This window comes from Thamnophis elegans, chromosome 5 (genome assembly GCF_009769535.1).
Source record: "Thamnophis elegans isolate rThaEle1 chromosome 5, rThaEle1.pri, whole genome shotgun sequence".
NCBI lineage: Eukaryota > Metazoa > Chordata > Lepidosauria > Squamata > Colubridae > Thamnophis > Thamnophis elegans.
In genome coordinates, this window is record NC_045545.1 from 26,119,674 (window position 1) to 26,144,244 (window position 24,571).

General features: G+C 40.2%; 1 protein-coding gene across 1 annotated transcript in view; it reads right to left on the reverse strand.

Annotated features, from left to right (window-relative positions):
• DNAJC6 (DnaJ heat shock protein family (Hsp40) member C6) overlaps nucleotides 1–24,571 on the reverse strand; it is a 55,533-nt gene continuing 30,962 nt past the window's right edge. Inside the window, exons 7-20 of the mRNA XM_032218878.1 lie at nucleotides 23,303–23,497; nucleotides 22,476–22,593; nucleotides 20,825–20,904; nucleotides 19,220–19,413; nucleotides 18,948–19,028; nucleotides 15,416–15,856; nucleotides 14,201–14,330; nucleotides 11,608–11,678; nucleotides 10,272–10,280; nucleotides 9,948–10,058; nucleotides 4,497–4,763; nucleotides 2,469–2,614; nucleotides 1,611–1,787; nucleotides 1–102 (exon numbers count right to left, since the gene is read on the reverse strand). Of these exons, the coding sequence (XP_032074769.1) occupies nucleotides 1–102; nucleotides 1,611–1,787; nucleotides 2,469–2,614; nucleotides 4,497–4,763; nucleotides 9,948–10,058; nucleotides 10,272–10,280; nucleotides 11,608–11,678; nucleotides 14,201–14,330; nucleotides 15,416–15,856; nucleotides 18,948–19,028; nucleotides 19,220–19,413; nucleotides 20,825–20,904; nucleotides 22,476–22,593; nucleotides 23,303–23,497 (2,122 nt within the window). The remainder of the gene's footprint in view (nucleotides 103–1,610; nucleotides 1,788–2,468; nucleotides 2,615–4,496; nucleotides 4,764–9,947; nucleotides 10,059–10,271; nucleotides 10,281–11,607; nucleotides 11,679–14,200; nucleotides 14,331–15,415; nucleotides 15,857–18,947; nucleotides 19,029–19,219; nucleotides 19,414–20,824; nucleotides 20,905–22,475; nucleotides 22,594–23,302; nucleotides 23,498–24,571) is intronic.

Here is a 24,571-nt window from a genome sequence, read left to right on the forward strand (position 1 = left end):
CTAATACAAAGGCTTCTGGCCCTGGTTATCAAATTCCGACCAGGCGTCATTGAGCTCCATAAAAATCATCTTTGCATATTGTTCATATGGCTGTCCGGTAGCCTGGAAGAAAAGCAAAACAACAGGTCTCAATAAGTACAAAGATCCGTTTGTAAAGTACATGCACACAGAAATATCCAACAGAAATTTGGGGTTGCTTAGGCAAATCCATTTTTCTCCATGGGCTTTTAATTAAAAACAAAAACAACAACACTAAGTCTAGGGCTTAGCTTTATAACCAGTCACCTGAAGTGAAAAGATTTTTAGATGGAGGTGGGAAATTGTGAAATGGTGACACTTCATTTTATTTTTAAATATATATAATAAAGCCAAAGGATAATTAGGAACCTCACAGGAGGATGTGTGTGTGAGAGAGACAGAAAGAGAGGGAGGGAGAGAGGGAGAAATTTTTTTAAAATGTTTTGTTGGGGTATGAACCAGTAAAATTTGACTTTCAAGGCAAGAGTAATACTGATTGTGGTGTTGCTTCAGTTACAGTAGCAGAAAGGTTTAAATGATATAAGAGCAAATACTCAACTGAAGCCCTTCCTTCCTCGCTAAAGTGCCCCATGAAGACCAACCTGAAGCCAACTAAAGCCTTCATCCCAAACTGACAGAACCCCTCTAGACAAGGCAATAGGAAAAAGTTTATTTCAGAAGCAGAGCCTCAAAGGTCACTGTGAAAGTGAGTGAGGATTCATAGAGGGTGACCTTGTCTATTTCTGTCCTCCAAAAAGAATTGGACAACTAGGCAATGCAGAAAAGCCCATAGATTTATTCCATGACAAACAAACAGATAGGCTAAATCTTGTTTTTGAAACAAATCAAACCACAAAGCTGTATTATACATTTGTGGAACAGTGCACATTTTATCAAGTTTGATTATCTCAGGAACTAATCAAAGCAACAAAGAAATGACAATAAAATAATGTTGCACATGTTCATTTATAGTGGGATTGATATAGGTTGTACATGTTCATTTATTCTAAAGAAGTACTTGCAATATAAAACTCTCTTGTCAGTTGGCTAATGATTGCCAATCAACGTTGACTTAATTGGCCAAAAAATGTTGCTTATCACAAAACCAAACCTTAATCCTAGTGATCTATGGAGTGCTTTATGTATTTATTTCTAACCTGGGGCTATTGTTTTTTCAAATCACGATTTTTTTAATTAAAAAAACTCATTGTGAGGATTAAAACACAAGAAATCTAATTTTTCTTTTTCCTACTTAAATGAAACCTATTGGAACTTTTTAGACTTTTTTTAATATTGAAAAGAGAAATACTGCAAATTATCCTGAGATTTCACACCTAAACCACCTCTCTCAATTGATTTCAAGTCTTCTCCCTGGACTGTGTAGATCTAGTTTGAATGAAAGATTATCAAGATGAGTCACATTTGACAATACACTGTAAGAAACAACCTCTCATGTAGAACATTTTGATATTTTAAGGTAATAATGGTAACAACAATGTATAATTGTTTGTGCATCTGAAGTTGCCTGCAGCAATACATAGAACTAGAATATTAGTTTTGTAAGACATAAATCCCAAGACATTGTTTCTTACTTTATCAGGATGAACAACAAGTACTGCTTTCCGATAAACCTTTTTCACTTGTTCTGGAGTTACAAGATCGGCCATGCTCACAGGTTTCCACTTTGTTTCTCCTTCCCATAGCACTGTATGCATGGTAGATAACAATGCTCTTATATTTCTCTCCTTCCCTTCAATCCATTCAAGGATCTGTGTAGAGAGATATAATCCTGAATCAAACAGCTAAGCAGGCAGATGTAATTATTCCTATTACGGTAGATCAGAAGTCCCCAACCTGTGGGCCATGGCCCTCTATTGGCCCATGGCCTAATTGCCACTGGGATGCATGAGTGGCCAGCAAGTGTGTATGCATGTGTGTGTGTGCACAGGGCTCCACTTGTGCAAGCATCACCACGCTTGCACGAGCCTCATTGCAGTGCTTGCAGCCCCACTCGCACAGGTATCACTGTGAATGTCGTGGACGTGCACAGCCACACATGCACACATGTTCCTGCCCTTCCAACGAAATCACCCCTCTGAGCCGCCAATCTGGGTGGTTCCAGGGAACTCTGTATTAGACTAAATTTGCTTAGACTGTTTCAAAATTCCAGAAAACAACCATGATTAGTTCATCATATAGATATCTTAAACTACTCTCCTGAAGCCGGAATATCTCAATGGGATTTTCTATCCCCTCCTTTCTACCATCATTGTCACCATGTGGATGCTAAGATTTTGAAATTAAAAGGAAAACAACAACAATGCAAAATATCCTGATAAGTTGCTATAGCATATTGACATTATTTATGTACAACATACATAATTAATATTGCATCCTAATACATCTTTGAAACTTTATTTTAAAAATGTCTAAGATATCCCAATGCGTACTTTTAATTTTTCAGGATCCATTTCTTTGGCCATTTCTTCTTTTCGCATCTCTGCTATTGTTCTGGGGCCCTTTCTGTCTCTATGCGCATTAAAACCTTGGCCAGATAAGAGATCCTCAAAATCAGCAGACAGTTTGGGCTTAGGATCTGAACAGTAAAATAAAAATAAGTATTATTATTTCTGATCTGATATAGTTCAATATTTCTCTAACACGATCAAATTACTGTATCACAAAACTTAAGCCAAACAAGATTACGTGTAGGCATTTACAGCACAGAAAAATATGGGAATTTATACTTTCTCCTTCAGTGCTAATGTTGTTAGCAGAGCTTTCCACAACAGCATGTCACTGGAAATTCAATTACAGAACTTTTATGTAATGTAGGTAGTCCTTGACTTACAACCATTCATTTAGTGAACAAAGTTACAACCACATTGAAAAAAATGACTTATGACTGTTTTCACACTTATGACTGTTGCAGCATCCCCATGGTCATGTGATCAAAATTTAAATGCTTGACAACTGGCATGTATTTATGATGGTTGCATTGCCCCAGGGTTATGTGATCATCTTTTGTGAACTTCTGGCAGACAAAGTCAATGGGAAGCCAGATACACTTAACAACTGTTACTAGCTTAACAACTACAGTGATTCACTACAGTGACTGTGGCAAGAAAGATCATCAAATGCAAAACCCACTTAACAACTGTCTCACTTAGCAGTGGAAATTTTGGTCTCAATTATGGTCATAAGTTGAGGACTGCCTGTAGTTTAGCATTCCGTATATTGCCTTATCTAGCCTATCTATCTGAGTAAGATCCCTCTTCTTTGGTTTATCACAGGGGTCTCCAACATTGGCAACTTTAAGACTCATGGACTTCAACTCCCAGAACTCCCTTTAGACAAGAATTCTGGAAGTTGAAGTCCACAAGTCTTAAAGTTGCCAATATTGGAGACCCCTGGTTAATCAGGTAGGCCCATTTTGAACTTAAACTCACTCAGCAGTTCAAATAATATGAATCTAATTTTCATTTGTCTTTGAAAAGTTCAGCTCATGTGAACATGTGGTAACTAAAAAATCATAATTACATGTATACTGCTGTAAAAATGGTATACCTGGGTTTTGTTATTCTCTTTCCACATCTAGTGAAATTTATTGTAGAACATAATATTATCAAATATGAGAGCTCCCTGTGTATGAAAGCCATATCATTGGCAGATAGGAAAACTGGTAGCAGTTTCACTGAGTTTCACTTCAAAATAATGGGCAACAGGTAGGCCTTCAGATGTTGTTAAAATTCAATTCCCAGCAGCCTTTGCCAACAATGAGGAATGCTAAGAGTTACCATCTAAAATCCAGAAATCTATCAGTTGCTGTTTCTTCACTTACAAGTCATTGGGAAGAAGGACAAATATTGGTTTATTATAATAAGCAGCAGTACAATCTCTGCAATTCAGTCTTCCCATGCCCTTTAGATGTGTTAGGACTGCTACTTCCAAGATCCCTGTTAACAATTCCTAATTTGGAGTGTTGTATTTCCAAAACTCATAGAGGGCATCTGGTTGGAGCAAGCTGATGTACAGCTACTCTTAGAACTAGAGCCATGATGGTAAACTGTGACACACATGCCACAGCTGGCCCGCAGAACCCTCTCTACAGGCACATGAAGCACACCCCAGCTTGGCTCCGCCACGCATGCGCATACGCCTCCCACTGGCCAGCTGGTTCTCGGGTCTCTGCCACACATGCACAGGGGTGGAGTGCATGTGGGAGACGTGCACGCATGCAGGGGGTGGGATGCATGCGCAGGAGTCACACATACATACATGGGAGGGCAAGTTGTGCATGCTTTCAGTACTCTGTACCAAAAAGGTAGCCATCACTGAAGTGTCTAGTTTAATTTCAGACATGTCACTTATATCATAGTTAACAGAGACTTGGCCATGAAAATATTACACTTTGTAGCCTATCAAGCAACATACTATTTGCATTTAAACATAGTTCAAAAAATTAAAAGTTCAGTTACCAGAACTGCCCGATCCTTTTCCACGGTCATTTTGACCAGCAGGCATTGCAGAAAAACTCACATTATAATTCGGCCTATTTTGCGGAGAAGAATGAGGCATGCTTTGTTGAGGTTTAGTCTGGGTTTGAGGCCTAGGGAATCCAGGGCCCTGTGGCCAGCTGCCACCTCCCATTGGCTGGGGAGATGGTTTCTGTGGTGATCCCATAGGAGGAAAAACCCCTCCCATTCCTGTAGGTGTATTGGGTTTGCTGGCAAAGGAAGGACAACCTGGAATGTGAAGTAAAGCAACGTGTATTAATGTTATGTTTGCTTTAGCAAGAAACCAGAATGAGAATTGTTACACCTATAACCAAGTATCAAGTCATGGGAACTGTAAATAAAACCCATTTCCAAGATTATAAATGCTGACAATTATTATACTCCACAATAATACATAGGCACACAGATCTTACAAGGCAAATTTCCTAATAGATTTGGGAGTAGGAGTAGAGAATGGCTGTACCCTTCAGCTTCTCCAGAACAAATAAAATGATATGTCCTGTTACTTTCAAGTGCAGGGTGAAGTTGTGATTAATTGACTGCTTGGGGTGCGGGTGGGGAGCGAAACTTAAAGTCACCCAAACAACTTGAATGTACTGTATAATCAAGAGACTTGTTCATCATATTTAAGGCATCATTCTATTCATTAAGACATCACCAATTGCAATTCTAATGTTTTACTTTTGCTTGCATCTTTGTATCATTTCCCTATTACTGACTTGTGGCATATGACCTGGCGTAGCTGCTGGTGTGAGTCAATAAAAGGGAATGAGAAAAAGGGAGAAGCAGCTCAACCCTGGGCTTGAAGGCCATCTGTGTTGTCACTACTGCTAGCCGGAGCTGATGTGAGGAGATGTAGAGACAGCAGGCCCATCAGTCGAGTCTGATATATGGGTGTTGGGGACCGTGGCACGACAAAACCGCGCTCCACTAAAGCGCGCCCGATTAAACCGCGTCGCTGACGTCATCAGCAGGGCAACAACAGTGACCGGGGAGAAAAAAGGGCGCTTTAAATAGCGCTTTGAAAGCAAGCCGATTCAAGTTAAGGTAAGGGTTAGGTTTAGGGTTAGGTTTAGGGTTAGGTTAAGGGTTAGGGTTAGGTTTAGGATTAGGTTTAGGGTTAGGTTAAAGGTTAGGTTTAGGGTTAGGTTTAGGATTAGGTTTAGGGGGGTTAGGTTTAGGTTTAGGGGTTAATTTTAGCTTTAGTGTTTACAGCGTGCTTTTTTCTCCGCCCTGTTGTCGCGCTGTGATGACGTCAGCTACGCGGTTTCGTCCAGCGCACTTTAGTCGAACACGGTTTTGTGGTGGAACCATTGGGGACTGCAGCCCTGAGGGGGGAGCACCCACCTGCTCAGTTTCTGAGGGACATGTTGCTGGAGTGGGAGGGAGGGAGAGATAGAGGAGAAAACAAGGGAGAAATGTGGTGTAAAATAGAGTAGTTAGCGACAGAAGTTGGACAGTGAAGTTTTGTGCAGAGCAGTTGCCAGTTGGGGAGAAAGAGACAAAATCCACAGGGGACTTCCCTGAAAGAAAAGAAATGAGGGCCCAGAGAGAAGACATCTTCACCAAGGTGTCAACCCTGGAGTGGACATGGCTGAGGCCAACTTGGAGGCTTCGGGGTTGCCACAAAACAGAGGGAGGGCGGAGATAGTTAGATGAGGTTTTGTAGCCAAAACAATAAAGCTTTCCTGTGGGAATCAAGGACATTCTCACAGGTGGTTGGCCAGAGGAGGAGTGAAGTAACCAAGCAACCAGCCAGCACCTGGATTGGACAGTGTGACCAGTGACTTGGGGGAAATGTGGAACTTTTATTTTTAATTGGGTGAAAGCCATGGGAATTTTTAGAGTTGACTTTCACCAGTTGTGCCAATATGATGTTCTTTGAGGAATTTGCCTGCCTCAGAGTTCTACTTTCTATGGGTGCATTACTTGGAACCCTGACACAAGGCTCAAAGTAGGAAATAAGAGGTTCGTGGGTTATTGGTAAAGCCCTCTGAGGAAGGACTGATAGGTAGAGGATCCTGAGAAAGGTTCTTTTACCAATGGAGTAGTAGTACTGTAGCTGAGTAGATCCAGAAGAAAGTCAAGCCATACTGAGCACATTACAGTAAATCCAGCCCATTCCTTTATTTTCATTCTTTCTTGGTAAGCCCAGAAAAGGGGAAGGAAGCAGGAGAGCTAGAGGGAGGGGGTCATCTCTCTTACTGCAGGTAGTGAAGGGGGAGAGAGGGAGACTAGGAGGAAACCTGACATTGAGGAGAACACTGAAAAGGTCTGTATATATCTGCTGTAAATAACTGCTATAAATGCCTTCACTGTAAATAGTAAAAAAGCATAAAGCTTTTTCTGTGTGCCATCTCCACCTCCAGTTGTAAAAGAACCTCATGACACTGTGACATAAATAAAAAAGATAATAACTACAAATAGCCATGCCACATCACATCAATTATCTATTTGGCCTTGATTCTGCAAACCAGCAAAAAACCAAGCCAGGAAAGAAGGCCCTTGTTTCAACATGAATGGGAAATGTAAACAAACAAGACAGCAAACAGCAGAGAAGAGTATAAATGTAGTTGTTATGATCATAGTAGACTTTAAAGGTTAATGAAAAAAGGGGGGCAAAGCATTTTATAAAAGGGGTTGGAAAGATATTGAACAATGGATAATTCCATACATTTTATGATCTGTTAATTGGGTTGCATTAATATGTCCTTACTTATTTCCTTAATTGTGTTGGTTAAGATGAGCAATTTTTCTCATACAAAACCAAAGCTACAATGATATATAGAATGAGATATGTAACTTCTAATTGCTCACCATTTAGATAATGTACTGGTGAAGATCATTAATCAAACTATTCATATATATATGATATAATCTATTAGCATTTGAAAATCTGAACGAATGAGAATTTCTCCCACTAGATATTATGACTATAATGATCACAGATTCTGGGGTGAATCATATAAATCTGAAGGAAATCACTTCAAAGCCAAATTCAGACAACACTTCACATAGAAGGATATCATAATCACTCTCTACCTCTCTTAGCATAATCATCAAGGGAATCAGTGTCAAAATCCAATAAATGAACACCCATTTTAGACTCTTCTTTGGGAATAAGTCATAGAACTATAATTATTTGGATATTCTAGATTCAATTATTTTTCCAGCAGTAAATTAATTACAAACGATGCCCTTAAGTAATTGGTTTTTTTTTACTTCTAACTAAAAATAATATCTTGATGTCAAGAGATAAATAAACAGATTGGTGAAAAATCTCCCATGCATATTGTTCAAAATTCAGAACTTAAAGTTGAAAATAACAGATTGAAGCAGACCCAGGAAATTCTGAGTTGCTTCAAAAGAACCCAGCATAGTCAATGCTATCTCCTGAAAGCTATCATTTGTGGAATCCTTAACACAAAGTCCAATACCGCCAATTCCTGATATGTGCAGCACACATGCAAAATTCCCAATCTGTCCTGGGTATCTAACACATAAGCCTCTATATTGACATTTTAATGGACAAGAAGCCTGACAAAACAAGAGAATTGTTCAGAGTTCTCCTTAGAATGTATACTAGAATTGAGACTTCTGGTGAATGCCATGCAGAGCCAGATGTCTTGCCAACATGGGATGGCATTTATGATGGAGATCATAGTTGGAGGCTGGATCTGCACTGGTAAAATCTCTCCAGAAAAAGGAGATATCATGATATAACCCACATGTATTCTGAATAACCATTTCTCATGAGTAGACCACAGGGACCACAATTTTGCAGATGGTTTATGAGTTGAGTGGTTGGGAGTAGATGGGATACCATCTAAGCTTACAGCTGTAATGCAGTCTTTTAAGAACAAAAGTTCAACAGAGTCTCATTTCTTAATCAATGTTTAAATTATCTTTTTACTGTTGCAAAAATAGTAAGACCCTTTTGACTGACAAATTTCTACTACATTCACTGGGTAAGTCTCTTTATCTTTAGTGAAGGAAGTATTTTGAATATGAATTTAAGGACTTGAAAAATGTTATTTTTTGGAAAATAGCAAAAAACAGAAGGATTTGAAATAGAACGTTGAAATTGATTATAAAATCTTTCCCATGGGAAACAGTGGATATTTACATTCCTTGAAAAAACATACAGTGTAATAAGTTTGGTCTTTGAAGGTTGGACACTTGAGGGCCTGAAAAGCAAATAAAATAATGGATATACTGCCAGATGTGTGTGAAAAAAATATATTCAGCAGATACTTTAAAAAAAATTTTTGCTGTAATTGAAAGACTAGATGATGCTATGAAAGTGAAATAACTTTCACTGGAGAATGAATTTGACTTAAATATGGATTTAAAAAATGACAGTCTATAAGAAGGATATGGAGCAAGATGAACTGAACCTACAAATAAAGCTAGGTGATGTTTAATAATTAAAAAGGATATGAGAATAATAGGCCAAAAGAATGACTTGTATAATCTTTTTATACTGGATTTATAAGAGGGGCTTGTTAACGTTGGTGATTTTGTGAGAATAGAAAAATAAATGAAAAGAAACCATATGCTGGGATATTATTTGAGGGGACCTATTAAGATCAAGATTTGGGGAGTAAGGGGAAAGAATATAAAATGGGCTTATTTGATCAATGATATAATAGGCTCTGGTTATTTTTACTAATCTTGAAAGGAATTTTTTTTACTAGAACTGGAAAATAATGTTTCAAAGTTTTGTTTTAATGATAAGAGGTTATTTGCTACATTTAATTTTTTTCTGATTAAGTTTAAAATAGTTGTGGTATCATTTCTGGTAACCTTTATTGGTTATATTTGATTGGTGAGGTTTGCGGGATTTGCTTAAGAACAGACAAGGAGATATAAATATAAAAGTAAGAAATTAAGTGGGCTTATTAGTTTTATTAGATTAAGTTTATAATAGATAGGTGATTGTTTCTGATAAACCTTACTGGACTTTTACTGATTAGGAAGAATGATGAGGAGTTTTATGTTTATTGAGAATGAGGTGAGATATAAGGTGAAGAGGTTTGTAATATTTTAAGAAGTGGTGATATGTTTTTGAAGTATATATTTGCTGCGAAGAAGGGAAGTTACTTCTTTTTCTTTCTTTCTTTTGTTCTTTGATTTTCTATTTTTTTCTACTTTTCACTTTTCTTTTTACTTTTTTGGGCTCTTTATGGCTTATGATAGTTTTATTTAAAATTTAGAAGAGTTCAGTGAAATACTGAGAGCTGGGAAAGTGGCAGCATTTTGTTATCTGTCATTCATGGATAGACCTTGGTTATTCATTCTGGAGAAGCAGACAACAGACATTAATAATAGCAGACTGTTATATGAACATGCACTTCTGAATATACATGTGTTTTGGTTATGCAATCATCAGTCAACCTGCTAGATTTGCACCAAGAGCTCCCAAGTCAGCAAAAGGATCCAGAGTTTGTGGTTTGGCTTGATGTGTGGGGGTGTTGTGCAGTGATCCTGTAGGGCTGGAAGCAGTTGATTTGCTCACCATACCTAGATGATGTAAGAAGAGAAAAAGCATGTTTATGAAATACAATTGAATGACCTCAAAGCTAAAAGTAGCACAATCCAACTGCATAAACTAGTTGGTTAACTCAACATAAGCAAAGCATATCATTTATAGAATTGTAGTTTGGGAATATGTCTTTCTAGGTCTGTATTGAAGATATATTCAATCAACAGCATTGAACAAGTCTCAACAAGCACCCAAAAAACCTTTGGCCAAATAGAGTAGAAAAAAATAACACCCAGGTTACTTTTTCATTAAATCTTGTTATTAAGAGAATAAAGAAGCTAACTTAGCTCATATACTATAAAATGCTTTTGACAACTATAAATAGCAGCATGTATAACTTGTAGTACACATGCTTTTGTAAAATCTCTGTAATACATCAATACTTCTTTGGGTATCATATTTTTTCTATTTCATTAGCACTCCTGTAATACCCTTGGGCAATTCTTCTTCAACATTTAAGATATTAAAGTTAAATATGTTGTGCCATTGAAAAAGCATATTTTCAAAACGTCAATATCAATTGCTGGAAGCTGATCCCCTCTTACATCCCTGATAGGAACCTATTTTGCCACTTCATTTAGAGAAAGTCAGTTTGATATAGTGGTGAAGGCACCAGGCTAAGAACTAGGCCTGGGATGAAAGCAATGGCAAAACACTTCCAAAAATCTTACTAAGCAAATTGCAATGACTGCTCCCAGCAATTACCAGGAATCAATACAAATGTGAAGGCACCAGTGGTGGGTTTCAAACTTTTTTAGAACCTCTTCTGTAGGTGTGGCCTGCTTTGTGGGAGTGGTTTGCCAGCTATGTGGGTGGGTGGGAGTGGCTTTCCAGCCATGTGACTTGGTGGCCATGGCCAACTTGTAAAATGTGGTGAAACTCACTTAACAACGCTCTTCCTTAGCAACCAAAATGTTGGCTCAGAAACTCTGGCATTTGAAACACACAAGTCTTAAAGCTGTCAAGTTAGAAGACCCTTGCACCCCTAACCCTTTAAAAAAAAACCCAGGGGTGTTCAAACTTGACAGCTTTAAGACTTGTGGACTTCAACTCCCAGAATTCCTCCTCTCACTCTTCATCTTGATGATATGCCGACGGGCGGGGGGAGGGAGCTGGAATCAGTTCTAAACGGCACTGTAGATTTGTGGAACCTCTTCTATAGAAGAGGTTAGAACTGGCAGGAACCCACTCCTGGAAGGCATGTCTAAGCATGCTAAGCATGTCATCTTGTGCTATTGAAGGGAAGGTGGAATATAAATCTTACAAACAACTACTTAGAAACTGATGATAAATGTCACAGTTCTTAGCTGAACATCTTTCACATAAATCATCTTAAACATATTAGATATTAGTCTCACCGGCTCAAGATTGACTCAGCCTTCCATCCTTTTGAGGTGGTAAAATGAGGACCCAGATTGTTGAGGGCAACTGGCTGACTATGTAAACTGCTTAGAGAGGGCTATAAAGCACCAAGTGTTATTGCTATTGCTATAAATCATCTTAAACAGATATTAATGTCAGACAAACCTGATTTACTAGGCCATTCCCAGTCTCCTGAAATATCTGGCTGAATGGAAACAGTTGGTGTATTCGAAGAACCTTAAAAGATAAACATTGCCATTTAGCAATATTTTTAAAACAGTAGTATAAACAGTTATCCATTCATTTGTTTTAGCCTATCTCAATTGTTTGTGGGAAATTCACCATGTCTTCTCATTAAATAAATATATATACAACTTTCTCAGAATAAGTAGCTTGTGAGTACTAATCTCACCAGAAATGAATACCTAAAATGTTCTAAATTCATTTTAGAATAAATGAATGAATGTGGGTCGGAGGGGAGCAGAAATTCTGACTTGGGGTCTGCTTCAGCCTCCTAGTGCAGTGCTTTGGGTGAAGGCTGGAGGGAAGTACCGCTGGTACTTACAAAGAGCTGGAGGTCCTTGTTCCAGTGAGACTGCATCATGGCCTGGAACTGGCTGACCATCTCAGCCCGCTGAGCCTTCAGGCACTGTACCTGTCCTTGCACTCCCGCAGGTCTTCCCTCTGCTTGGAAAGCCTATGCTCCTAGTCCTCAGTGAGGTGCTTCTATTGAACCTCCTTGGTCAGATCCAATTTAAACTGAGCTGTTTTGCCAACTCTTTCTCATGGTGGCTGCTTAGCTCCAACAACTGCTTCCTGTTGGGGCCCAAGGAACCCAGGCAGGGAGGCAAGGAGTGGCTGGGAGAGCAGGGATGAATAGAGGCTGATGAGGCACCCCTTGACATGAGTGACATCAAGTTGGCCACACCAACCCAGTCACATGACTACCTAGCCATGCCCACCCAGTCGGTCATTAGGCAGATCATATTAGTGGTCCGCCGGATTTAAAATTAAGAATTTAATGGTCCCTGAAGTCCGAAAGTTTGGTAACCCCTGTCCTAATTAATACCAGTGCACTACTATGTTCTCAATTCCATAGTACGTTTTTTAATGCAAATTTCCGTGCTGCAAAGCAAAGCGTTAGCCTCTACCAACTTATTTATTTCTTAGAATGCATGAAAGCCAAAATTCTACTTATTTACTCAGAAAAATGTGTTGTCTCCTTCAACCATTTTTGCATCTTCCCCATTGTGTAAAGTAAGAGGATGAACAAAAACGTTCTGCAATAATTTTTGAGGGAACACAATTCCCTAATTTGTTCAGGTATTTTTGAACCTTAGACAATTTTAGATTTTTATTTTTTCAATCCTTTCCTTGTCCTTAGCTGTGGATGCATAACCCTTGCTATGATAGTCTTGTACAAATCCTGGAGGGGATCATATGTGCATAACCTCATTCTAAAATATTGGCAAGGTCAAGGATCAAAGAATGTCTCATGTGTGAACTGTAGTTCTCAATATAGACATATCAGTTGTGCCAATGAGCAGCAGATTGTTGGGTGAAAATTGATATTATTTGCCACCACATAGATTTTCTCCATGACATTGAGTGAAAAGCAGAAAGCAAAATATTGGGGAAAATTGGGAAATAAGCACTGGATACTGTGAGTATGAAAAAGGCCTCTACTTCATGTCAACAGACAATCTCAATGACTTAATGTAAGCAATAATTTCTCACATAGCCATGCCACTTTGAGTGCTTGGAAGCATCTACCAAGATTGAACCAGATCACTTGGGGTTGAACAGATTCCATATTTTTTGTAAATAAGATCTTATTCACATTTTTTTAAAAAAAATATGAGTGTTTTCCCAAAAGGATTACTAATAACCATAATAATGTTATGCTATTTGACCTGCAAACAATTTGAACTCTGTGGTTTATTATTCTGAACATGGATATATTCCTGCTGAACAGATTCTGAAGGATCCAATCTGGGTCAATCACCAGAGACAGAAGTTCCCTGAGAACAGGCTACAGCACGAGTCTGACAGCTCAGAAGACTAAACCTCTGGTCCCAATGACCAACCCAGATTAGATCCTGCAACATTATCCTGGGATACATATATTTGCCTTCATTCGTGAACAGATACCGTGTTTCCCCGAAAATAAGACGGGGTCTTATTTTCTTTTGAACACCCCCCCCCCTGAAATAAGCGCTTGGCCTTATTTTCGGGAAGATCTTATTATTTTTGAGTTGCAGGAGGCCCCTTAACCGTGGCCCACAGCCTACAGAACAGCTGATCCAGAGAGGGCCAGAACTTCTGTCTCTGTTTTTGGCACACTCTTGCCAGCCCTAGTGTCGCTGGGCCTGCTGCTCTTTTTGTGGCTGCCACTAAGAGTAGGGGTGTGGTAGCTAGGGTTTGCAGGAGCCGCCTCCGCAAGGCCGTTCTGCATGGATGGCAGGTGCATGGCGGGGACTGGCTGCACATGCATTTAAATATTTTAGGGGAGGGCTTATTTTGGGGGGAGGGCTTATTTTAGCCCATGTGCTCAAAAGCCCAATTGGGCTTATTGTCTGGGGAGATCTTATTTTCGGGGAAACAGGGTACTATTTAAAGAAATTGGAAAATAAAGCATCTTATTCCTTCCATTTGCAAATAACCCACATTTCAAGGGGGAAAAGGTTAGCACCATTAATTGTTTTTATCATAATTCAAAAATAAAAAAGACATCATACCTATGTTAAAAGGATCCCCTTGCACTGTAGGTGAAGGACTCCTTGTTGCTTGAAGAAAAGGATCACTTTTGGCATTTGATGAAAGGAAAGAGCCTAAAAGATCTGGAACAGGTTGCTTAGGACTACCCCCAAATGGGTCAAAGGCAGATGCTGGGGGGGGAAAAGTGAATTCAAGAACATGCTTCTTCTTTCTATTCCAATACTGTGCAATATACTTATATTTTAAAGGAATAGTGTAATATTCTGAACTTTACATAAACTGTGTCATTAAGGTGAACCACTGCCAAAGCAAGAGTGACAATTCTTTTAATCTAATTTTAAAAATGGAGAAGAGGGATCATAGCAGTCATTAGGAAAACAATACTAGACCCATGCTGTGGTAGATGACACACAGCTTTCAGCAAATACTTATCCAGAATGGCTGTGGTCACAATGTAAATAGACAATTCAAATTGCATAAGGTGAATAATTACATGTGCAGGGCATAGGATGCGCCAGTAGGTGTCATAACATGTCCTGCTGCTCCCTTGGCATATACAGGCAGGCTAGAGAAAGCACCCAGGTAAATAAAACCTGGTTAGCATTACCTCTAGTTAATAGAATTCACAATTCTTTGCAGAAACCAAGTGACCAGAGTAGCAATAGATAAAGTCAGCAAGAGCCTAATAAATCATTCCTTGTTAAAGATGGATTTTTTTCATCTTGCAGTCCTGATTGTCTCCTAGCTATCTTCCTACTGTTAAAGAATTACTTGTTGGGATGAAAACAACCAAATGTGTGATTCTTGACTGGATCTTATATTGCACATATTCATAGTCTCTCTCTTAAAATATACAACTAGGCTAGAAAGCATTGAAAATCCACATAAGGAAACTCTCCTGTTCTCTTACCTCCCAGTGCAATACTATGCTTATCCTACAAAAAAATCCAGATTCTCCTGAGTTGCATAAAAGAGAGGGAGTGAATAAACTGCTAGAAAATAGGGAAAATTGGCCAGCACTAATTGGAGGCATTTACATCTGAGTTCTGAGGAGAGATACAAAAAATTCTTCTATCCACATGTCTTAAAACCTAGCAGTTAGTAGCCGTCCAAACTAATAATCATGAAAAGTAATTTATAAATCCAAAGGAAGACACAACTCTTTTTCATGAGGATTCTTGATTAGCATCAATTGCTTAAAGTGAATTTTGTTTGTAAAGTACTTTAAGATTCTGGTTAAGATTTTTTTTTTTACCTTCTCCTATTCTTGGGGACAACGATGGGGATGCTGAAGTTGCAGACCGCCGTGGAGTTGACTGTGCTGAACCAGTTCCACCCATCTGAAAGACATCTTCAACAGGTCCCTGACTGCCTTGGTTTAATCCTCCAGAATTTCCAACCCCAAAAAGGTCACTCAGCAAGTCTGAGTTAGATGGTGGTGCACTGGGGGCTGCTGAGTAGTTCATAGGAGTACCGGCCAAACCTAGAAGATCTGCATCCTCTTGTGGAGGGGGGCCTGGCTGCTCTTGCGGCTTTTTGCTGTGCTTTGAAGTGCCGTGAATTTTGTCAGTGCTAGTGCCACTGTGCTGACTGGAGAGGGATAAGAGTTCATCATCGGATTGCTCGCTTTCTTCATGGACCAGTGCTGCCCTGTCCTCAGAGCTGGGATGAGAACTGGTTCTTTCTGCCTTTTGATCTAAGTAGTAAAAACAGCTTAATGTTAGCTAGCAACTTTGTGGTTCTTCTAAGGCAGAAAAAAACAATCCTTGGGGGGGAAACAGCCACATGTGAAAGCAGACAATACCAGCAATAATAATTACTGTATTTTTCGGACTATAAGATGCACTGGAATATAAGACGCACCAGAATATAAGGCACACCAAGATTTTGAAGAGTTTAGTTAGTTTAGTTTAGTTTATTTGGTCTTGTATGCCGCCCACTTCCGAAGGACTCCGGGCAGCTTACAATAAACAAGGGAAGGGGATAAATAGACAAAACACTTTAAAATATGCAACATTCACAGTTACCATGGGGATGGATATTTCACAAGCCCCCCAGCCTGCTGGAGCAGCCAGGACTTGGTGGCTTTGCAGAAGGCCGGGAGGGTAGTAAGGGTCCGGATCTCCACGGGGAGGTCATTCCAGAGGGCTGGAGCTGCAACAGAGAAGGCTCTCCCCCAGGGGGGGTCGCCAGCCGACATAGGCTGGCAGATGGAATCTGGAGGAGACCTAACATGTGAGATCTGATCGGTCTAAGGGAGGTAATCGGCAGGAGGCGGTCTCTCAGGTACCCAGGTCCGATGCCATGTAGGGCTTTATAGGTGATGACCAGCACCTTGAAGCGGGTCCGGAGACTAATGGGTAGCCAGTGCAGCTCACGGAGGATAGGTGTGACGTGGGTGTACCTGGGTGCACCCACAATCGCTCGCGCGGCTGCATTCTGGACTAACAGAAGTCTTCGAACACTCTTCAAGGGCAGCCCCATGTAGAGCGCGTTACAGTAATCCAGTCTTGAGGTCACAAGGGCGTGAGTGACTGTCTGAAGGGCCTCTCGATCCAGGTAGGGTCGCAATTGGTGCACCAGGTGAACCTGGGCAAAGGTCCCCCTGGTCACAGCCGACAAATGGTGTTCTAAAGTCAGCTGGGGGTCCAGGAGGACTCCCAAATTGCAGACCCTGTCTGAGGGACGTATAATTTCACTCCCCAGCCTGCGAGATGGAATACTTGGCCAATCTTTGGGAGGGAACATCAGAAGCCACTCAGTCTTGTCTGGATTGAGTGCCAACTTGTTTGCTCCCATCCGGACCCTAACAGCCTCCAGGCACTGGCACATCACTTCTACTGCTTCACTGAGTTGGCACGGGGCAGACAGATACAGCTGCGTATTGTCCGCATATTGGTGGTACTTAATCCCATGCCGGTGTATGATCTCACCCAGCGGCTTCATGTAGATGTTGAATAGGAGGGGGGACAGGACCGAACCCTGTGGCACCCCATAGTTGAGGGGCCTTGGAGTCGACCTCTGCCCTCCGACCAACACCGACTGCGACCTGTCCAAGAGGTAGGAGGAGAACCACCAAAGGACGGTGCCTCCCAAACCCACCTCCCGCAACCGTCGCAGAAGGATACCATGGTCGATAGTATCGAAAGCCGCTGAGAGGTCAAGGAGCACAAGGATAGAGGGGTGACCCCTAGCCCTGGCTCGCCAGAGATCATCGATCAGCGCGACCAAAGCAGTTTCAGTGCTATAACCAGGCCTGAAGCCAGACTGAAAGGAGTCCAGATAATCGCTTTCATCCAAGGGCCGTCGGAGTTGAGAGGCCACCACTTTCTCAACAACCTTCCCAACAAAGGGAAGGTTGGAGACTGGACGATAGTTGCTGAAAATGGCTGGGTCCAGAGATGGTTTCCTCAGGAGGGGTCTCACCACCGCATCCTTTAGGAGGAGCGGGAAAATTCCCTCCTGGAGAGAGGTGTTAACTATCGTCCGGATCCAGCCACGTGTCACATCCCTGCTGGTCGAGACCAGCCAGGAGGGGCATGGGTCCAGTATACAAGTGGAGGCAGTCACCGCTCCCATGGCCTTGTCCACTTCCTCAGGAGAAGTAAGTTGAAACTCAATCCATAATGTATGCTCAAGACCTTCCCCCGGTACCTCGGCTGGTACCGTGCAATTGGAGTCCAGCTCTGTCCGAATCCGAGCAACTTTATCCGTTAAATACTGAACAAATTCCTCAGCTCTACCTTGTAAAGGGTCATCCGCATCCCCCCCTTTCAAGAGGGAGCGGGTTATTCTAAACAAGGCGACTGGGCGCGATTCAGTGGATGCAATAAGGGCGGCAAAATGCGAACATTTCGCCGCCTGTATTGCCACAAGATAGGCTCTGATAAAGGCTCTCATCAGTGTTCGGTCTGACTCAGATTTACTGGCCCTCCAGCGGTGCTCTAGGCGTCTCTTTTGGCGCTTCATCTCCCGGAGTTCCTCGGTAAACCAAGGGGCCCTCCTGGATCCGCTGCCTCGGAGAGGTCGCAAAGGCGCAATCCGGTTTAGAGCCCCCGCCGCCACTGTATTCCAGGCAGCGACTAAGGAATCCACCGGATTGTGGACGATAGTATCAAGAGGTAAATAAAAAAAGTTTTTGCACTTTACAGGCCTCCCAAACCTTCTGCATGCCTTTTTTTAGTGAAAAACAGGGTGTACAGAGAGTTTGAGAGGTCTGCAAAGTGCTCCTGCTAGCTGGGGGGGGGGGGCAGAAATGAGCAAAAAATGGGCCCTTTTTGCAAAAAACAGGGCATGCATAGGCTTTGGAAGGCTTGTAGAGTGCAGGCCTCCCAAACCCTCTGCACGTCCATTTTTACAAAGGGGGCGGGGTTTTGGGAGGCCAAAAATGCTGTATTCAGTGTATAAGACGCACCCAGGTTTTCACCTCTCTTTTGGGGGGGGAAGGTGAGTCTTATACTCCAAAAAAATACGGTAAGTAATATTGCTTAATTCTCAATGCACAGAGCATATCCAAAATATAAATGAATGTATGGTGTTTGCATTCATTTTGCAGCCATACATTGCTGTGTGCAAATAGCAGGCATAAATCTAGCTGATTCAAAAAATGTGAACTGAATTTCATGCACATGCAGGAACTTGGTCTAAATTAAAGAATGCCTGTCTCGACTATGGCATAATATGTACGAGGTCCCTGAAAAGAGGCAGGAAGATGAAGGAGGGAAGGAAACTAATAAATGAACTGTGAATTCTGGAAGATAGACTACTTGAGGAGAAATCATATGTACCTTGCCAGCTGAGAGATGACAAGAATGCACCCTGGCCAACATTCTTTAGGTTATCTTGCACTGCATCTACAGAACTTCTACCTATAATGTAAAAGGAGTCCAAATAAATCAAAGATGAGTGAATTTAAAGTAGCCAAGCTTGATATTTTCATGAAAGCTGAAATCTCCAGTCTTTGGCCATGCTGACTGGGGATTTTATGAAGTGGAACTATCATCTATGTGGGCCCCAGGTTGGGGATTATTCCCCCAGATAAAACAAACACCTTCCTTACCTGCCAGAGCAAGGGTGTCTTGATGCTCCTGATGCGATGAGAAAAGAATGCTTGGGTTGATGTCTTTTGTGGTGAAATTCTCCCATGGAGGAGTTAAGTCAGTCTGCCTATCAGCAGAATCAATTTCAATTTCCACAATGATATGGAAGAGTTGGGGATATTTTTCTGGTGAGTCACATGCATCCAGCTCAGGCCTAAAGATTCAAATTAATTCAAAGAAATGGTTTGAAGATCACCTGTTAAATCATAGTTTGAGCCTGAATATAATAATGACAATTTACTTATACAATATGATTAATTCTTTTTTTAAATAAAGTACTAATGTCATGTGATAATAAGCAAGAAGTCCTATAGAACTTCCCAATAAAAATTAATTTAACATTTAAGTATCTGGACCTTGGAGTGCATTTCTCATTGGAAACAGAGAAGGGTATTTTGGACTTCATGTATTCCTAGACTCCAAATGCAGAAAATATTTCAAAGATGCCTGAAGGAAAAGATATATACGGTTCCTTTAAAAGCAAATAAAAAGGTTCATTCACTTTTAATGTTTTCTTTGATGAAAACCTAGTTCAGCTTGAGATAGTTTTATAGAAACCCATATTCCAACCAAAGCATTCACAGAAGAAGCTATGATCCTTGTAGCCTACTCAACACCTCTGCCAATACAACTCAGTTACTATCTCCTGAGCACTGACAGACTTCTTCAGCTAACAGAAAAGAGAAACAGAATTATTAGTGCAGCTGAAAGGACTTAAGTGGAATTATCTGGCTGAGTTAGCACTGTTAGCTTCTCTAATTACCTAAATTCATCTCTATATAAGGACTGGTTTTCAGGCTTCTGAGTGCTGAACCTTGCTCACTACTCATATATTACATGAATCATGTAGGATATCCAACCCTGATGCAGAAAAATAAGTTGGAATTAATTTTAAATTCCCATGTGGTCTAAACTTTTCAATAATTAGGTACTATAAAGGTATAGGTTCCCCTCGCACATATGTGCTAATCATTCCCGACTCTAGGGGTGGTGCTCAACTCCATTTGAAAGCTGAAGAGCCAGCACTATCCGAAGACGTCTCTGTGGTCATGACTAAAAGCCGAAGACACATGGAATGCTATTACCTTCCCACCAAAGGTGGTTCCTATTTTTCTACTAGCATTTTTACATGCTTTCCAACTGTTAGATTGGCAGAAGCTGGGACGAGTAATGTGGCACTAGGGATTCGAACCGCCAAACTGCCAACCTTTCTGATGACAAGCTCAGTGTCTTAGCCACCGAGCCACCATATCTCTTGTAATTAGGTACTATACCATAGGTCTATTAGAATCTGCTTCTGTTTGATTTATTAAAAATTAATTTTGAAATGTTGGATCTTTTACTCACTTTTTGCAGTTCAATTTATTTCATTAATGTGTTGTAATTATTCTTATACAATTATATTCTATATCCTATTTTCAAAAATTCCTGTTTTGAAGGTAAAGTAAATATTTCTTGAATAAATCAGATCTACAGTTTCCACTTGTTGGATTTGTGAGCTATTTATTACAATAAGATCTCATGATATCCACTTTCATTCAGTTTGATGTCCTAGAAGTACTTACTTAGTAAATTTTAATGTTGTTGATCCCAGAGGTACGAATCCAGTATGCAACTGAATCTGGAACATTTGTGTATTTGTCATCTGTAAGAATTGTTAAATACATAATTTTAAAATTAAAAAAACAAAACCATAACAAAATTAAGATATTTTATCATGGAAGAACTATCAAGAAAGTTGTAATTCACTTTATTTTATTACTATAGGCATCAAAACAAAACAAAAACATTTTTTTTTGTATTGAGTAATATTTTTTATTTTTTCATTTTCATTTTCATACACTCACATGTATACTGTGCATAGCCAACACCATACAGTATTAAACAATAATTGCATCAATTCCTCTTGTCAACAATACCTCAGAAAATAGAAACCCAATATACTTCTTCCACTCCCCATACACCTCTTTCTTCCACCACCCTCCAACTTTCTATCTCCCTCAATCATCCCCCTCTACCCTACTTCCCCTCCCCCTCTACCACTCCTTTCTCCAAATCCACTCCCCCCCTTCCTTCTCCCCTTCCCTCCCACCCTCTCTCCCATTCCTCTCTGCCCATCTTTCTTCTTTCCCATTCCTCCTCCCCTTGGTGTATTTCCACTATATGTCAATGTACTTGGCTTATCCTATTTTTAAAGAGAGATTAAACAAAAACATATTGATGCAATAAAGAAATAAAATTTTTGTCTAGAGAGCCAATTTGCTCTAGTGATTAAGGCATCTGGCTAGAAACCCAGAGTTCAAACCCCACCTTAGGCATGAAAGACAACTGAGTGACTTTGGGCTAGTCTACTCTCTCTCAGCCTAACACATCTCCCCGTGTTGTGGTTGTGAGGAAAATAGGAGGGGGAAGAAGTGTTGGATATGTTTGCTGTCTTGAGGTATTTATAAAAAAGTGGGAAATAAATCAGTAAATCATTAATTTGTTTGCTAATGGTTAAATTCAGACTAGTGGCACATCTACACATTCCCCTCTCCCTAAATTTAGGATCAAGGTATCTCAATAACTATTCTCTAAGTCTGTTAACTAGGAATCATAGGATTTTTCTGACTGATCCAGAGCTGAATTAAAGCCAGCAGATGCAATAAGCACAGCCCAACAACAGTGTCCAGTGGCCTCTCCATTGCTTAACTGAGAACACACCCAATAAGTGATTAAAAACTAAAGTTGAGTTTGACAGTGACAGGGTTAAGGGCATGATAGCTGGGGTGGGGGGATATACTATTATGCCATAAGCACATTCTTATTTTACTTAATGGTTGGACTGGTTGTGGAAGCAGTATTTTTCATTTTACTCTTGACACAACCCTTGCTATATGCATGATGTGTGTTCTTTCTCCAGCAACCATGGTAATGAATGAATCTGCCCACTTCCTATTTGCTGACATCAAGTACTGGTATGAACATAATATTTTAGCACCATTAACTAAGCAAATTTATTCCTTCAGCTACCAAAGAGATTTCAGTAAGAAACATCACAACTTTTCAAAATTGCTTTTTCATATCCAATCATTTTAACTAGGGTGAAACTACTCATTACTCTTAACAGTTTTTCTGAGTAATATGCTTAAATCCAATTTTTATACCATACTATTAAAATATTTTAGATCAGCCTGAATGTTCAACCTTGCACTTAAAAGATATATCAATTCATACTTTAGCTTGAAGTCGTCCCCCAATGGTGGATCGCATATGGTAGACAGAAACAACTACATCACCATGGACAGTGACTCCTAGTGGAATAACAACTTTTCCTTCTTGAACACGGAATTCCCTAAGGAAAAAAGCAAGCAGAACATTCTGCCTAAAGTGGTATTCATGAGACTCATAACAGAATTCACATTGAACAAAGCATCATAATCAGGAGTTGAACCTTGCACTTCATTATTGTTAAATTGGGTGGAGTCAAAAAGCTCAGTGCTGGGATTAAAATAAAAATATTGTTCATATTTATTCCAACTTCTAAATGTAATGATCTGGCTATTCTTAAAAACTGTTTAATTCATAGATTATACAGACAACAATTCCTATAGTAAATACTATACAACTCATATGACTTTCACTGCATCTGCATGTAAGCTGTTTATGATCAAACATTATTGTATACTGAAATAGTATTAGCAGATGTGTGACATTCAAGCTGCTCAGAAGCAAAAGCAAAACTTCAGAGGAAGACACAAAATATCATACGGAATCCATGTACATTAGATGCATAAAAGGGTTGGCTAATTGATGTCAGTCTAAAGGGAGGAGTGTATGGATGGTTGGATGTAGGATATCCTTCAAAGCAGTTCAGGCAACTGAGATTTCTATCTCCCTGAAGGAAGCAGTAGCTGCTGAGATCCAATCAACATCAATCATAATTGACTGAAAGCCAGGGTGCCTAGGTATGTGGACTTAGCTCACCTGTGCTACCATAGATAGGTACATATTAAACAACCAAAGTGGGATTTTATCTGCGCAGTCAACAGAGAGGAGCTTACTTCATTCTTTCGTATTCCAGTGATGTTGTAAATATTCTAGTTTCTCCAATAAGGATGTCACAGAAAGGCCGACAGCCATTTCTCTGCTTGTTGAAACAGGGCACTGGGCTAAGCAGGACTGATTTGATGGTTATAGGCTTGCAGTGAGGCTGGACAGGTTTGTCTGTTATTAGATCACAAATATATCCTAAATACCTGCAATGAAAAATGGGATTCATAAAATTCTACATGTCTAAAATTCTACTGACTATGTACTTTGGCTCTACAGGGAACTTGGTTGATTATCATAATGAAAATTTTCAACAGCAGTCAAGAAAATTTAATTTTTTAAGGAATGCTTGCAAATATTAATGTCAAAAGAGCAAATCCAGTGAAAAATCATGAATTAATCAAGGAAGAAAGAAATAAAAATATAGATTTGATCGTGACCCGTCAAAACCGCGGAGGACAAAATCGCGCTCGACGAAAGCGTGCATTTGACGTCATCACAGCGCGACGAAAAAAATTAAAAATTGAAATAAAATTAAAGCAAGCCGGTTCACATAAAGGTAAGGGTTAGGTTTAGGGTTAGGGTTAGGGTTAGGGTTAGGTTAAGGGTTAGGGTTAGGTTTAGAGCGTTAGGGTTACGTTTAGCATTAGGTTAAGGGTTAGCGTTAGGTTTAGCGTTAGGTTAAGGGTTACGTTTAGGGTTAGATTTAGGTTTAGGTTTAGGGTTAGGTTTAGGGTTAGGTTTGGGGGGTTAGGGTAAGGTTTTCGCTTTATTTTTACATTTTTCGATCACAGCGCGATGTTTTCGTCGCGCTGTGATGACGTCAAATGCGCGCTTTCGTCGAGCGCGATTTTGTCCTCCGCGGTTTTGTGGTGGAACCGATTTGATACATTTGACTTAAAAACTACAGAAGCAAGCTCTCCCTGCCTCTAAGAGAATTAGTACTTAATATACAAAAGTGGCAAAATAAATTCATTGTCATTTTGCTGCTGCCTTTCTGGAAACTGTCCTTTCTAACTATTCCTATTTTCAGCTATCCATCAACAAGCTGGGTGACAAGTGGCCCAGAAGAGTACAGGTCCCAAAATAAATTGCATGTAGCCCATGTTCAGCCTTGACATAGAATGTAATCAATTTTCCCAATGGTATTGTCCCCACTCCATGTGTGTTGTAGCCTAACTTCTATCAGGGGTGGGCTGCTACAGGTTTGCCTGGGTTTGGGAGAACCCATAGCTAACGTCATGCCCGGTTTGGAGAACCTCCAAATCCCACCCCTGACT